At 35.9% G+C, this 17,204-nt stretch overlaps 1 protein-coding gene across 1 annotated transcript in view; it reads left to right on the top strand.

The window, feature by feature from the left end:
* Window positions 1-17,204, top strand: part of LOC107079470 (cingulin-like protein 1) — a 52,793-nt gene that overhangs the window by 18,707 nt on the left and 16,882 nt on the right. Inside the window, exons 2-7 of the mRNA XM_015363970.2 lie at window positions 448-552; window positions 3,597-3,724; window positions 11,171-11,288; window positions 11,819-12,022; window positions 14,867-15,613; window positions 16,431-16,706. Coding sequence (XP_015219456.2) covers window positions 11,924-12,022; window positions 14,867-15,613; window positions 16,431-16,706 — 1,122 coding nt within the window. The 5' untranslated portion in view covers window positions 448-552; window positions 3,597-3,724; window positions 11,171-11,288; window positions 11,819-11,923. The remainder of the gene's footprint in view (window positions 1-447; window positions 553-3,596; window positions 3,725-11,170; window positions 11,289-11,818; window positions 12,023-14,866; window positions 15,614-16,430; window positions 16,707-17,204) is intronic.

Here is a 17,204-nt window from a genome sequence, read left to right as displayed (position 1 = left end):
TGAAGACAGCTTAAGGGCACATCCTAATATTTTTTCCTGTCAGTTTGTCACACAGCAAATATATAAAGTACAGTATCTCTGTCCATCACAGGAGTCCTTTGATGTTTTTACTTGATAAGTATACTGTTTCCACCCATGTTTTAATTATGCTTAAATTGCGTCTGGAACAATGGTGGACCAGCAAAATGTTAGAAGTGCCTTACTATTTTTTAGAGAATAACACAAGTTTGCTGTCCGTGTACATTTAGTATAGAGTGTGAATTAATTTGACTTCACCAATGCATTTCTCCTTCTTAAACATAGCTCTGGACAATGAAACAACAATGATTTACTTGTCTCTATTTCTTTTAATGAAATATAAAGGTGTTTGATTCCTTGAATGGTGATGAACAGCTAGACTCTTTCTTTCTCCTTGCACTGATGTGCTTTCATGAACTGTTCCTGTAGCTCACTGAGGCTGTTGGTGCTGTGCCCCCTTCAATAATAAAACTGAAGGACCTGTTGGAGAGCAAGGTGAAGATTTTCCAAAACACTGAGTCCGGAAAGGAGCAGGTAAACGCACACACACTGTGCTGCAAATTAGGCAACACCTTTATCAAGATTAAGCAGCATAAAAAATAAAATCAAAGTGTACAGTATGCCTTCCAACATTTTATAGATTGAAACTCTTTTTCTTCATATTTCTTACCATTATAAATGAAGTAAAGCATTTTTTAAAAATGTCAGGGAAACATTTTGCTTTTGTTGCAAATACATATAGTTTGTATTTACATATATTTTAAACTAAGTAACTTAATGATGTTAAGGATCTAATTGACTGATAAGATCAATGAGAGGCGTAATTGCCTTAAAATAAACTCATTTAACAGGAATTGGTATTACCATTTTTTTTATAATCACATGTTGCCTTAGGGAAATGGGATTAATTAGAAGGTTTTAAGATTACGAAATTAAGATGTTTCAGTGTCTAAAGTGAGGTTTTCATTTTTTCCACTTTTTAGTTTCCATCGTCTGAATACATGCAGAATAAGTTTTAAAATTAATCTGCTTGTTCTGGCAGGTGATTATGCAGTAGGTCTTGACTGTGAATGTCTCTGCCTATAACCCTTGATATCTGCATTATAGAGTACAGTGGTAGAACCATGTGTGTGTGATACCTGCTTCCACGTCGTAAGTGTGCTGGTGTTTGTCCTGCAGTAATAAAAACAAGATTCAGGAGCAATTATAAATTTGGTGCGCACAAAGTATATTTGTAGGGATTTGGTATTAGACTTAGAATTTTTTGAAGTTTTGCAACGTCTAAATGTCGAGCAAGAGGGTATGGATATTTACAGTATACCGCTAGCTCAACTCTGCAACAATTGAATGAGTATTTAATTTCCTGTAGACAAATGAATTGCTAATTGTAATGGTTGTTAAACCCAGTTTTGATTGCTGGTTTTTTAGAATCTGGTAAACCTGAAGTAATCCAAGATTAATGGTGATCAAAAAAGTATATATGTAATAATATAATAATAATTGCTTACAATTATATAGCGCTTTTCTGGACACTCCACTCAAAGCGCTTTACAGGTATGGGGACTCCCCTCCACCACCACCAATGTGCAGCATCCACCTGGATGATGCAACAGCAGCCATAGTGCGCCAGAACGCTCACCACACATCAGCTATCAGTGGGGAGGAGAGCAGAATAATGTAGCCAATTCATAGAGGGGGATTATTAGGAGGCCATGATTGGTAAGGGCCAATTGGAAATTTGGCCAGGACACCATGGTTACACCCCTACTCTTTTCGAGAAGCGCCCTGGGATTTTTAATGACCACAGAGAGTCAGGACCTCGGTTTTACGTCTCATCCGAAGGACGGCGCCTGTTTACAGTATAGTGTCCCCGTCACTATACTGGGGCATTAGGACCCACACAGACCGCAGGGTGAGCACCCCCTGCTGGCCCCACTAACACCTCTTCCATCAGCAACCTTAGTTTTTCCCAGGAGGTCTCCCATCCAGGTACTGACCAGGCTCACACCTGCTGAGCTTCAGTGGGCTGCCAGTTGTGAGTGAATGCTGTGCAGCTTTAACCACTCACTGCTCATTAATATGTAGCTTACAAGAAAATAATTTGAATGTATTTCCTGTTCACAAAAAAATTAGCTTTCAGAAGTAAACAGCTGTCTAACACTAGATTTGTAGCTTCAGATGACTGTCACGAGAAGCCAAGATTGATGCCAAATCGGGAATAGAAGCAACATTCTGAGCCTTCCACACTCGAGGCAGAAAGAGTGTTACGCTGCTCCCACGTGACTGATCAAAAAGTGTACGAGAATCGTCCGTTGACAGTTGAAACCCCTCCTGGGTAGCGGGTAGAAGGGACATGCTAGAAAGGAGGCTACAATATGTCACCAGTATATCAGATGTGTGTTATGCTAATGGCCTGACTGATGGCAGTGGTAATAGTTTGCTATTGATATAACAGGAGTCAAATGAGGGAGGTGTTTTTTTAGACATGGTCAAGAATGAGTTTCCAGCTATGTGTGAAAAGTATTGAAATCATTGAGTAGAACGGTGTATTTGCTAGCCGTCGGAGGAAATCTTACTCTAGTCTACAAAAAAGCAATACTGTACTTCCTCTGTATCTTAAACTTGTGCTTTCTCTAGAATCTCAAATCTTAATTGTTAAACATAGAATCCACCATTTTGTGCCATATTACATTTCTCCATTCAATCAGATAACAACTAAAGAAAGCTATAACTACAGAAACTAAAGGTGCAGATGACAGCTCTAGATTAGCAGGTAGCCAGGATTCATTCAAGGTCCCCTGTGCTGATTGAGAAGCATTTAATCAATTGCCTGTTTTTAATTGTGGGTATTAAAGACATCTAAAAATCCTGGTGGATAATGCGTCTCATTTATCTTTATTCATTGATGGATCATGTGGAATATGGAATTCATGGATAACTTCTGAATGACCCATGAAGGAATTTGTGTGCACCTTTTGTCATTTTTAGGCTGTTAAGTTTTTGGAAGTGTACCAAGGTGGCAGAATTTTTCTAACAGTACTCTTCTTTGTTTTCATACTGAATAATATCTTGAGGTGACAATGAGAAGAGATTGTTCTCCACAATAGAGGTGTAAACATATAAGTTAAGGTGTCGCTGCTTGAATACCAAGCCAGTTTTGTTAGTCCCCCAAAAAGAAGAGCTTAGCGTCTACAATTAATACATAAACTGGTTTCCCAAAGCCCACAATGTTTAAAAACTGCACCTTTTATTTGAGAATATTTTTGAATGTTTCATGGTTTTAGAATGGGGAGTGTATCTTATAGAGAAGAGGAGTTAACTGTGATTCTGAAAAGGATTATAAAATACAATAACATGAAATAATAATAATCAACAACAAAAACAGATTCCATTAAAGAAGCAGGGTGTAGGCAGGTTGGCTTAGGCTGTGCTTCATGTACAAAATGTCTATTCATTTTCTCAATGTTAATTCTCAACAAGAACTGTTTTGAACTTTTCAGAATATTCAATCAAGCTCTCGTCAAACCTCACAACATTTTTTTCCCTTGTCCTAAGACTTGTTCTTCTTTGTCCAACAGATATCGGACGTCATCATCAACAGACTAGCAATTCTGAAACCACACATTGACCAAACCCAGGAGTTCTCCCAGCATTTGAGAGACCTACAAGAGAGGACAGAACAAGAAATAAACAGAGCAGACCAACAGTATGTTCATTATTATTTCTGGTTGTAGGCTTGGGAGATGTCTACAGCTAATGCTTATTTAAATTTTAGGAGTAATCACAACTATGTCTAAAATCAATCAAGGAAGAGTAGGTGAATAGAGTTGGAGTATTTTACAGTTTTATGAATTTTAGTTGCACTCAGGAAATTCTTAGTTTGAGTCTAGCTGAGGTTAAAGGTGAATGTTTTTTGGTTGTATCATTATAGTCCTGAAGGAGATGACAATAAAACTCCTGTGTTATGTAGTATAACTGTAGACCAATAGACCATGGCCTCAACAGATGTCTCTTGATGTTATATACTGTACAGTCGCAGCTATACAAATCTCTTCTGTTCCTTCAGACATGCCATGAAAAACATAAAAAACATGCTAAAATTCATTAGTCACTTCGGAATCTTGTTATCTGTGCCAAATTCACCTTTTATATAACTCTTGACATCTAAACCTTTAAAAAATATGATATATTGGTTTTCAGTTACACAATGGAAAAAGACAACTGTTGAATCATGCCCTATCATACTATATAGAGAAGTCACTAAAGTGCCTATAAGTTGCATAATATTTGATTATTTAAGGATATATGTGAGGTAAGCACCTCAGGTGTGATCATCCCACCACAGGTGTTTTACCTAATTTAGACTTACTGTCAAGATAAAACTACTTGACAGACTGTTCAAAACTTGTTTTTTTATGTTTTTCTTAATTTTGGGAATTGGGGTGTGCCAGAATTCTGGTTAAGTGTGAGGGACTTTTTTCTGAAGCGATGCCATTTTTAGTTTCACTCTTCATTTTTGCTTGCATGGCCTAAAACTATTTTCAAGTGTTACTGTATTTGAAAAGCTTTTAGGCAGAGAACAAGTTTAAACAGCACCGTGCATTAATTGTCATTCTGAGGGTGTGTCAGATACTGACAGTAAACCACTAAGCATTTTTCATTAAACGCATCTTATTGACAATGGAAATATTCAATTTCCCATAGCACTGTCTCAGCTAGATCTGATATCCTTTCTGTCTGTCTGACTCTTGCCTCTTTGTTTTTTTTAAAGTTGAATTTAAAGAATGCAGCAAAATGCACTGTTGAGACTAAACAATAAATATTTCAGCATGAGTGTTTACGTCTGGTACAGTACTTAATACTAATGAAAATCAAATTTATTTTTATATTTACAATTGTTATTCCTTAGTAATGGCAAGATAAATTATAAAAAATATTCAATAAACTTTGCTTCAGTAATATTCACTGTATAGTCTTTCATGACAGGTTTCAAGACCATACAGTACATGCCAGTTTATCAACATTTTAATTTAACTCATTAAGTAAAAAACTATATATATTAAACTAATTTCTTACAATTTTGTGACATTTTAGTGCTCATGATTTAACCATTAATTATGATCGATCTTAATATTTGTCCAAAATGTTTATTCTTTCTTCTTCCATTTCCTCGGCAGATGCTGGCAGTATAGTGTGGTAGAGTGGATTTTATCTAAATCTAAAATGAAAACTTAAATTGGCCTCAATTAAATTAAATTAAATTAGCACCACGGAAGAATTATACAGAATTATATAGCTCTTTTTCTTACTGCTGAAAAAGTAAAAAGGTAATGTTTTCTACAGTATATATAATGAACATGGAACTAATAGTGTAGTATCCCCTTTCATAACATGATAAAAGGTTTTAAGAGGCTGCTGATTGAAACTTGACTTTTAGGTTTACTTTTTTAGGATCTTTTTTTTTTGCTTATAGCAGATGGGCATAGCTGATGGATGTTAGGAACAATACTTTTGATGTTCAACACAAAACGTCATTGTACTATATACAGTTCCAGTCCTATATACAGTAGATGTACAGGAACAAGTAATAGGTTTATTCCATGCTGAAAAACTTGTTCCTTTGCAGCCTATGCATGCTGACACAGCTACCCACCTGAACTACTACAACCTATATAGATGTGCTGTTATTTGTTTTATTAATTAATAGTTGTGATGTCTTTCTTACTGGCAAAGCATCTCTCTGTACTTGCTGTCTTCTGTGTCAGCATCATGCAAACTGTAGATTTATGTTCTTGAAAAGATGAATCCAATAAAACGGCCTAGGACACTTGTCTTGTCATTAGTGCTCAAAAGTAACAGAATCGAAAGTAACGGAAATCGACTCCATTGATTTTATGTGAAATGAAGAAAAGCCTTTGCAAGCCAGGCAGATCTGTCTGATGTAGACAAATTCGATTTAAACTCTCTTCAATGAAATGATACATCGTTTTACTTGTGATATAATAAAGTAGTAGTTCAGGAGGCCTACTGTAATGAAAAGCTTAACCAAGTCCTCATCATGATGGCCTTTCAGTCTTTGCTAGAGACCATTGGCATGCCCAGTGTTTGCCTCCTCAGGTTTTGTTGTTAAGGGGAATACGCCTTACTGATCCTTCCATAGAGCCTTTGTAGGCAAGGCCAGGTTGGGTTTCTAAAGTAAATGACTGTTCTTGCTTGAACAAATTAGAAGATGCTTACTATTCACTAGTCTAACGTGCTCCCACGAAACATAGGAACTTGCCAAGTCAACCCGGTGAATTTCTTCTATATTAGTGGTGAAACATTAACCAGCGGTCACAAAGTAGACATTGTGTAGAAGGCTCATAGTTATTCATGTATATGCAGGAGGTACTTCTTTAAACAAAGGGTTGTGGGTTATGGGAGTATGACCCACACATGTTGTTGAAGCCAAAACCCTAGCTTCTTTAAAGAAACAGCTGGTTGAAACCCTTGGATAGATTAACTACTAACTTGGCTAGATGGACCATATAATCTCCTCTCATTTGCAGCCTTTCTTACGTTTTTATTGTAGCTGTCAAATGAATTTTTAAGTTATCAAAACATGCAGTTAAATCGTTTAAATGTTTATCAAGCTCATTTGGGACACTAAATTTAAGTAAATTGTCTTAGGTTTAATTTGTGACAAAGACTGTGTGGATATTGTTTTTCTGACTTCTGAGTGATGCATTGACCACTTTTAAAACACATCAGTGAGCAACAGCAACAAATTAGTACTTGGCTAATCATTTGTTCTGCATTTGTTTTGTGCAATCATTGCTTGTAAAAGGGCTGAAAAATAATTTAATTAATATTAAATGGTGCATATGAAGTACTTTAGTGGGTTAAGTTTATTTTAAACATGTATTCAGTATGAATTTTAGGTGGTTGAACATTTCAGACTGTAGAGCAACCCCACAACCATCAGTAGGTAATCTGTGGTCTGAGAAATTTAGTTTCTGCTGTCTTAATTGTTGGTAGAACTCAAGAGATGATGTAATGAAGTACATAATCGCAGGTTATTCTTTAAAAAGTGGCCTAGGTGAATGAAGAAATTTCGTGATTACACATACTGGGCTCCAGATTATAAGATTATAAGGAGGTAATGTCTCAAGGTTAATCAAGACGTGAGATTCTGTCATATCTCATATTTAATGTACAGTAACAAAATAGTTCCACTCTGCCAATTCCAGTACCTTAAATTACCTCATTCTAGCAAATGTGTATATACTGTATATGTAGTATACTGTTTTCTGATTAATGTATCTTTTCTTAACATAGAGAATGCAAAAGGTACACTCAATATATTGTATGTACAGAGTAGACACAAAAGTATTCTTCAAAACATTAGATTTTGTATTACTATGCAAGTCTCCATTTTGGATGAATGATTTAAAACTGCTTTCAATTGTATTTTATATTGTTATTATGTGGTACTGTATCTTCTACGGCTCAAGTGGGTTTTAAAGAAAGGTATTTGCTTTGCTTCGTTCTTGGCAGGCAAAAATTTGTGCAATATGGATTATCTTACTCCTACTCACAGGTATTTCAGTGATAGCTGGAAATGATCAACAGTGAGAAAGATATGTCATTATTTTGTCATAATTTCCAAATAGATTCCTAGATTGAGGTATGCAGGCTCATTTGTAAATGGTGATTCCTATAACAGATGCCAAAATCAGATTTTTATTGAATCTAAAACTAAAAAAACAAAATCAACTAGCTCTTACCTTATCCTCATTGGTCACACAAGTTTCTGAGTTAGACGAGATAGCATTCTTTTGTATTTTATGGCTATTAACCCTAAAGGTGAAACATTTTTGTTATAATTGCCTTGTATATTATATTGCTGTTTATATTCATTTTAATGGAAACGTATACTCATTTACACTACAGTACCTGTACCGTATTATAGGCAGCGTGGTGACTACGTGGTTGTTTAGCACTGCAGCCTCACAGCTTGTGGGTCTTTGCTTTTCTTGGCCTGCAAGTTCCCTATGTCTGTGTGCTCTGTTTTCCTGCAACCACCCCAAGACATTTGAACTAGGGTCATTATTCCTGTGTGCTTGTTTATATGTGTGTCTTGTGGTGGACAAGCTTCTTTATTAGTGTAGATAAGCCTTGTACTCAGTCCCGATGGGATGAGCCTTGATTTGTTGCGATTCTTACTAGATATTAGTGGCTTTCTATGTATATATGGGTAGATCGTTTTTCCCACCAACACACTGACTTTCTAAAATGGAGAAAATAAAATCTTTTAACTCTTGCTCTTTGAAGAAACAAAATATATATTCAACTGACTGGGCCTCTCCTTTTAAACTACTAGATCAATGGGTACTGTATAGTCTGAGGTGCTTCATTTGGCTTGATGATTATTCTGTTTTATGTATTTTTGACCTAAATACACCTCATTATATGATAAAAATGCAAGTGCACATGATTCATTGTGACATTTTCAAACACTTTCCTCCCTTTACCATTCATTCTTCAAATTACTTTTTTCCCACCTTACTTTTGACAGCCTTTGTGGGACAGATGGTGGGGTTATCTCTATTTGTCATGGGAGAGTTAGAAGTGGCACTAGTATCATAAAAATGACTGTGCAACCTGGTCAGCGTTTTAATTTGCTATTTGAAACCTATTACATTTTTCTTCTTGAAAACGAACCCAAAAGAATGTTGTGAAGGCAAGATGTTTTTTAATTTTTTACTGTGATTCCAATAATCTCACATTTCTACTGGCTCAATACTCAGAAAAGGGCATTCCACTCTTTCACCAGCTGCACAACAGTAGACAACATAAATACATGAAATGAAGTATGTGAGTGTGTACTATAGTTACAAATTATATTGGAATTAAATGTTTATCTTCAATTATCTTCTTATGAAGTTGCGTAAGATTAGCAGAAATGCCTATGATTTTTGCATCTCCTGAACATTGGTTTAACTTTCCCTTTATATTTTCTTGTTAAAAATGAAGATCTTAGGGTTTGCATGCCTTATGTACAGTATGTGCTGAATTCCTCAAACCCTGTTCAATTCCTATTGATATTTCACAGATATAATTGTGGTTTGTATAACAATTGTACTGTTTTGAATGTCATATTCCTTTATTTTGTGCAATGGTTTTGAAGGGTGTACAAAAGTAAAGCACAGTAAATAATTTCCATTGCTCAGAATATTTATTTTCCAAATTCACTGCATTGTTCCTGTTTCTCAAAACAAACGTATTTCTTTATATGTGTATATTAAAAAAAATGCATTTCTCCATGGTTCAAACTTTTTATGTATCCTATCTTATGAAAAATCATATTGACAAAAGAAAACACTATTTTTAATTCTAATATTTGTTAAACTAAAGAAACATTAGACATCTTGTGTGTGTTTTCAATATGTTTACATTTTAAAGCAATAACTACGATATAATTTGCTGCATCTCCTTCCTCTAATATGTGGATAATTTCTTTTTGAGGTTATGATCAAACAGTTTGATGGAACGAATGGGAGCATTTTTCACCTAATTCGGCAAAACCAGTAGTTTAATTATTTTATACTTATGTTTATTCATTTCACAGGTGCTTCTATCCAAAGATACTTACATATCCATTCAGTCAGAATGCCAAGAGTGTGCATAACATTAGCATAAAACAACACTAAAAGCCCAAAACAGTAAGCACAGTGTTAATTAAGTGCTATGATACTGCACAGTGCTAAGGAGAATCATGCTCACACCTATTTTATTTTAGTTTAGAGGGAGCGTTAATGACTCATTGAGTCTAAAATGATCTATTTTGGAGATGTTTCACCACTCTGTGCAGATGAGAACGGGACATCCATACTGTATTTTATGTGGGTTCTGTCAACTGAAAAAACTGTGTACTATAAAGGGGTGCCAGGTCTATATTGGTACAATATGCTGCTGTCGTGCTCCCCAAAGGCTTGTTAGATGCAGATTGTTTAATGTCGCCCTCTAGTGTTCACATTTTGGGAATACAAAAATCAGTGTGGAACATGTGAAGTCTTCATGGTGTTGCAGAACTTCTTTTTACAAAATGACATTTTGGCTGCAATAGTAGGCTATACAAAACATTTTTTCCAAGCTCTGCTTAGTCTCAGTGTATTGCATCGTCCACCTATAATATTGCACTGTCTTTATCTTGTAAATCTTGATCAGTCACTTTTTTTATGTGCATTTTTAGAACAAGGTAGCGTGCAAACAATTCAGTAATAAAGAGCTGTATTTTATTCATTTGATGAAAAACCATGTAACTTATTCAGATTTTTAACCAGTGTAATGTATATACAGTATGTATGTTTAAATTAATCACAGGAAATATATATCTCATATACTGTATACACCAAACCATAGTTTGATTTAAAGTATATGAATGCATTTGCTTGCATTTTTATAGGACTTAACAGTTTATGCACTGCATCCAACATGTGCCTGCCGTCTGGGCTGCAAGCTGAAATTACTTCAAACTGTGTATTTAGACAAACTGGTTTATTAAAAGTCCACTGTTAGCACTGCATACAGATGCCAGAGAACATAAACATAGAAATCTCACATTTCCTGTGCGATTTGCACAACAACGAGGTGAAAAGAAGTGAGGAAACACATGAGCGCTGAGCTGCTTGTTGGCACACACTACACAGTACAGCTCCTGTGGTTTTTAACTCATAATTAGCTTTCATTTTTGAAAACAATAACATTTGCTTGCGCATGAATAATAATTGTCCTTGTAAAGCTCAACTCAAATAGAGGCATAAACCAAAGTCGAAAACAAAAACAGTCAATGGCGGTTTGTAAATGTTAGGCCAGAAACCAGCTTCTTTACCTAATTGGAAGCAAAATCCAACAATAAGAGACTACTCGTTTTTAATTTCTACAGCACAGAAGATCTTTACTTACCTAGAACCTGGTGAGATCCTTGTAACACCAAATGAACTAGATAGGCGAAATGGCCCCCTACTATTGTAATCATTCATTTGTGTTTTTCTGAACCCCCTACTGTACATTAATTGTACATTTTGAAATATACCAAAAATGTACAACAGCAAAAAAGGATGTTTTGGAAGTCCTCATTGAATGCCATGCTTTTTTCTGTGTATTGTAGCCTTGGTGAGGTGAGGAAGCAACAGAAACACCTGGGCTTTGAACTGAAAGTCTTGAAGGCCCATCTTTCAGAAACCGAGACCAGGCTGTGGAAAAGTGAAGCCTCTGAGGAGACAGTGGTAAGTAACTACTATCTGTTAGAAAGTGAGGACATCCCCTTTGTAGGATCTATTACAGTCTCAGAAAAAAAAAAACATTTTCTTACCCAGACAAGAAAAGAATAACCAAAAGTATGAGGATATCTGGGATTTCCAAGTATCTGGAATGTGAAATGTCCAGATGGTGGACTGAATACAGTTCTTCACTTTGGCTTGCTGAAGGCAGCATTATGGGTGTGCACATTTGTTACAGTGTATTGTAAACATACTGTAGATAGTGAAACATTGATTTATTATGTATTTAATCTGTGATTGACCTTTTTTGCATTATGATTCTTTAGACATGAACCTATTGATATCGCCACATTAGAAAGAAAAAGTATTAAGTACAAATTCATTGGTCACTTTTCATGCTGCTTTTTTCGAATGTAATTTGTTTGACCCAGCAGGAGCAGCACTTGGCTCCAGTACAGCCAGTGAGATAACACTGAAGGAGGTTTGTCGCAGTCGGTGACAAGTCTGAGTGAAGTGTCTTGTGTTCCTCTGTCCAGGAGCTGGTGAGAGAGAGGCAGATTGTAAAGGAATCCATTGGCAACAAAGAGGTGCAGGTTTTTCAACTGAGGCAGCAGGAAGAAGCTCTGACAGTACTACAGGAAATGCTTGGAGAAGATATGCAGAGATATCGGGAGGAGGCTGGTCATCTTCAGAACTTCTCAGACAAAGTGTCCAGAGTGATGGAGGAAGAGAGCTGTCTGGTAATCTTGGTCTGCTTTTTATTTGCAGATTTGTATTTTTTGTGTGTAGGGCAGAGGAAGACAGCTGTTTATTTTTTCATTGCCAGTCTTCAGGAAAAAGCTATGCAATGGGGATTTGTCTCAGAACTGTAGAGGTATTTAAATACAGTTTATGCAAGGAAAGTTATGGTGTGGAAAGGCTAAAGATAAAGTAAGCATGGTCCTGTGTGCTTGTGAAGATGTTTGTCTTGCTAGGATGCATGAATGCATGAATGTGATAACTATGGTTTTCGGTGATATGTCTTTGTTTTGCCAGCTGTGCATTGCTAATGCTACATGGTTGCACTTTTCCCTAATCCTGCACCTATAGTAACTGGAAGTAATGGAAGCTCTGCAAGTGCTTGTGCAAGGGTGCATACTAACTTAAAGAATAGAAAGTGCAGGAGAATGAACATGCAACACTTTTGACTCTGCTACTGTGTGCTTTTGCTTTATTGCTCACTATTGCTTTTCATTCAATGTGTACATCATTACACCAGTGCTAAAGAAATGTTAAGGAGGATCATCTTCTACATGCAAGGGTGTAACGACCTTTTTTTTCACACTTATACAGTATATTGGGAAAAACTAGATACCACTACTGAGTCTCGTGTTTGTCGTGAGTATGAGCAGTCGAGGAACAATATACTAGACTGCTCTGCTGTCTATTACAATCCTTATTCATAGTTCTTAATACTTCATCTTTTGTCTGCAATAATAGATGTTGGATTTTTAAAATAACGTCTATTTATCACTCTTTGGTTTCTTTTCTGGGATGTGACAGAACACAGAAACAAAGGAAACCTAACAACATGTAATGTGTTAGGTCACAATGCCATGCAGACATCAGTTTTTCATGCATGGTGCATTTTTTTCAACTCCATGTGCTATACATGGGCCACATGCACTGAGATACTTTAGACCCAAAATCTGATACTCCGTTCCACTGTCATGAGAAAAGAAGTTATGAGAGGAGACCTTCTTTTGTAAAATGTAATTCTTAATCATCAACTCCATGCTACAACCATCATAGCAGAGGGATGAAGGCATTTGAAATGTGCTTTGGCAGATGGTCCACATCTTTTCACACTGGAGTCTCCCAGTATCAGCAGAAAAGCTGAGGGATCTGTTGAGGGGCTGCTCCAGCGTCGATTCATCACATCACAATCTCATGGAGTCCTGGAATTCCCATTGCTCTGATCTTAACGTAACAGCACTACCCACAGTAGTACAGAGCCCATCAGTTCTGCCTATCACCATCACCTGGAGGCCACAGCTGGCTAATGGCCTAATCTGAAGCAGTGATCTCTGGACTGTCAAGCCCAGTCAGCACTCAAAGAAGACTTGTTTCGAAACTTGACCAGTAGACAAAATTAAAACACTACAGCTCTATCATTGTAGCCACCGTCTGTGTATTGAAATTGGATTTTAAGATTCATTTTCATGTATTTTCCTGGACCTTTCAAGTACAATTTCCTTCGTAATAATTAGTAATGCTGCTTTCTGATGGCTTACTGATTGCACAGTAACTGTTTGTTGTCTTAGTGATAATAGGCTTCTAGCTAACCACTAATAGCTTTTTGTTCAGCTCTGCATGCGCTTGGAATAATGTCAATGAAATGTATATGTATGCTCCACGTCAAATTAACCAAATTGTATTCCCTGTTTTTCTAAGATTGACAAATAATATTTTGTGAATTGTGCTCCCAACTAATGTTTTTTCAAAAATATATATTACAATAACAGTAAAAATAATAAGGGAAGCACAAATCCAATAAAGAGAGTATAAAGGAGATACATTTTTTTAAGAGCAGGTAAAAGGAAAGTAGGTAAAAAACTAATTCTGTCAGTGTGCCTCTGGCACCTTAATTGTTTTTTTTATATATTGAAAAAGAGAAAAACAGACGTCTTCCCTTCATTAAACAGATCCGAATACAGGAATTTGAAACCAAAAAGAAACCAATAAGCTTATTAAAATCAGCCTTTCACAATTATTTTCATAAACGAATTAAGATGCTAATAATAATTGCAAAAACAAAATAATTATTTAAGTTATGTGAATGGTAAATTATGTAAATTAATAAAAAACAACACAGGTAAAGTTTATATTTTTGATTAGCTAAACATCAAAGTCTCTTCTTTTTTATTAAAGAAAGTATCTTTGATTGAACACAAATTTTTAATAAACAATCTTCATGAGCCTTTAGAAAATACTAAATACTTCTAAAATAAAAATATTTTTTATGTGTGCTATGTGATAAAAAATGTTTTTGCTAAATGGATCTCTTGCAAAAAATATTCTCCTCTCCATTCAGTACCTAGTTAGGCAATTAAAAAATGTTTGCCTATATTGTACATAGGGATACACAAATTGTAGGATAAATTGCTGGTTGTAGACATTTAATAAAAGAAAATATACTACCATTGATACAAATCCTATAGTTTGCAAATTACAAATTGGAAAGACCAGATTGATGTTGGAAGCTTATATTATCTGTGTTAGTTCCTGTATTTCAGACTAGACATAGCTTTTCTCACAAAGCTGGTGCCCCACTATGGCAATGTAAAGTATGATTATTGACAAAAGAAATGTGTTCTTTAAATTTCTGAAAATGTATATATACTTTTAAAATGTTAATTTGTGATTAACAATTAATATTTTTTTATTATTCAAACAATACTTAGGCTCTTGGCTAGTATGTCTAGAAGTCGATGCATACTTCTTTAGATAGAGTATAGCAAATTTGACAAGAAAGGATAGAGGAACAATATAAACTTCTTAAATGATAGATTCACCTTGTTGAAATAAAAGCTTGTTTTTTTTAGGGAACTGTTGGCAAGGACACTAGAAGAATCTCAGAAAATGGCACTTCTATTCTGCATGAGGAAAACGTTAGCCTGGAGTCATCCCGTAGTCATGCTCATCTCCCGAAACAGACAGCAGGAAGCCTTCCTCCTTGTTCTCTTAAAGAAAGCAGCACCTCTCATCAAAATGGAGATGAGAGCCCCGTCATATCAAAGTCTCCTCTTAATAACCAAACTGTTAACTGTAATGGAAAATCCTATTTCCATTCTGAGCCTGGCTCAAAGGCTGGTACTACTAACAAAAATGCTTCTTTCATGAAAGTAACGGGTTTGAAAAGATCAGGCAGCGTTAAAGAGCTGATTCATAAGTTTTCTGGCAATGAGAATGCCAAAATATCCTCATGCTTATCTCCAACTGGTGACCATAAGATGGAACGCAAGTCCTCAGAAAAGAGTTGCTCAGATTCGGAATTGATGGAAGAGAGCAAGACGAGACCAGAGACATTTATTTCCACTTGTAGTGAGAGTGACAAAGGGACACTAAACAAGGAGAGGACAACCGAGGACAATAAGAGCCCACAGCCTTCCTTCAGAGTGATATCTGCCCCGTGCCAAACAATATTTGAACAAAAGCACGCAACACAAGATGGATCTTGTGAAAACCTCCCTGTGGCCAATGACTCTACAAATGTCACTGTGGGCCATGATACTTCCCAGAATAATGACAGTCTCCCCAGTGCGTCTATGGAAAATGCATTGACACTAAAGGTGAAAAATAGGATATGTCGTCTTATATTACAAAAATGACCATTTATTATTCATTGTGTGTAGAGAATACATAGAAATATTAAGCCAAACTAGGTGAATGAGAAACAAGGCAAAGAAAATGGACCTGGACCCTTCACCTCAGCATAATTTTTCTTTCATCCCATTTTATACTGTTTTTCACACTGCCTGTCACTTCTTTGCAATATCACGTTTTTTTTATTTTCACACAGATTTTTTTGTCACCAAATTAAATTTCATATGAATATCTTCTAACATTACTATGTCTGCTATTCACCAGGACACTGGATAATAATGCAATACTAATGTGTCTGTAACAGCTTTTTGGTAACAGAAACTTCAACATTCACAGCATTGAATCAGGATGATCAGTTAGCAGTTTATTATATTTCTGCTTTATTTTGGCTCTCATCTATATCATTCCAACCTTTTGCTTGCTTTTGCACGTGCCTTTGTTTATCTACAGTATGTTTAATGCTATGTTACATCATGCTTTTGTGTATTGCATGCACAAAATTAAAATAACCTGACTAACCTGCAACCCAGTCCATGTCCTCCAAGTTGTCAATCAAGACACACCAAGACACACTTCCTTATCATGATGGACAATTATCGTGAATCGTTACCTGTTGAATTAAAAGATAAAGGCTACTTGCATTGGACAAACGATATCTCTCATTAAGGAAATAAAATACAAACAGTTTAAGATACTACCATACATCTGGTAGGTACTGATGTGCTAGTTTGAGCTTTACTTACACTTGAATACTCATAATTTTCTGGTTTGCTTACTTTCTAGGAACCACAGACTGATTCATATAAGAAACCAGAGAGGTCGTCAACCGGAAGTCAGTCATCCAACTCTAAAGCCAACCAAAACCCCATATATAAATTGTTTCTTGGTGGTGAAGGGTTAGAAAACATTTCCAGAAACACAGACAGCAGAGCAAGCGAGAATGGACAGAATGGAAACAGTCCTTACCTGGGTCTGACCAATAATTTAGACAGACCAAGTTCCCGATTGGGCTCGATGGAATCCCTTGCTTCAAGAGACTGGGATACCATGTCAGATAAGGTATGTGTTCTGGAATTTAGATCTTAGGTAGAGGCTTGTTAACAGTCCTTGTCCAAAAACAGCATGACATCATGGAAGAGGAAGCATCTGACCATAAAGAGCTCTTTAGAAAGTCTGTATCCCTACACTTATTATAAACAGAAGCTGAAGTGTAGTGAGTTAGATTGATGTAATTGAGTTAAGCAATACTGCAATTAGGCATATGGGCTTAGTAGCAGGCAATACTTTCTTCTGACCTTTAGACTAGAAACTGGCAGCAGATTTTTGTAAATTGCCTTTGGAGTTTTTTTCAGATCCTTAATTTTTCCTCTGAGTATTTCTCAAATTACCGGCTTGAAATGTTGAAGCCAAAACATTACAAATAAAGGTTTCGACACAAGTGATATTCCAAGGGAATAAATTAAAATAAAATTTCAATTTATAGTGGAAGTAATTTCTACTATATAATGACATTTGCATAGATGATTAGTCACCTGTTAGGTTAATAGCAGTGTGTCT

This window comes from Lepisosteus oculatus, chromosome 3, assembly GCF_040954835.1.
Source record: "Lepisosteus oculatus isolate fLepOcu1 chromosome 3, fLepOcu1.hap2, whole genome shotgun sequence".
Lineage (NCBI taxonomy): Eukaryota > Metazoa > Chordata > Actinopteri > Semionotiformes > Lepisosteidae > Lepisosteus > Lepisosteus oculatus.
Note: the sequence above shows the minus strand (reverse complement) of the source record. Positions and strands in the feature narration are given on the sequence as shown.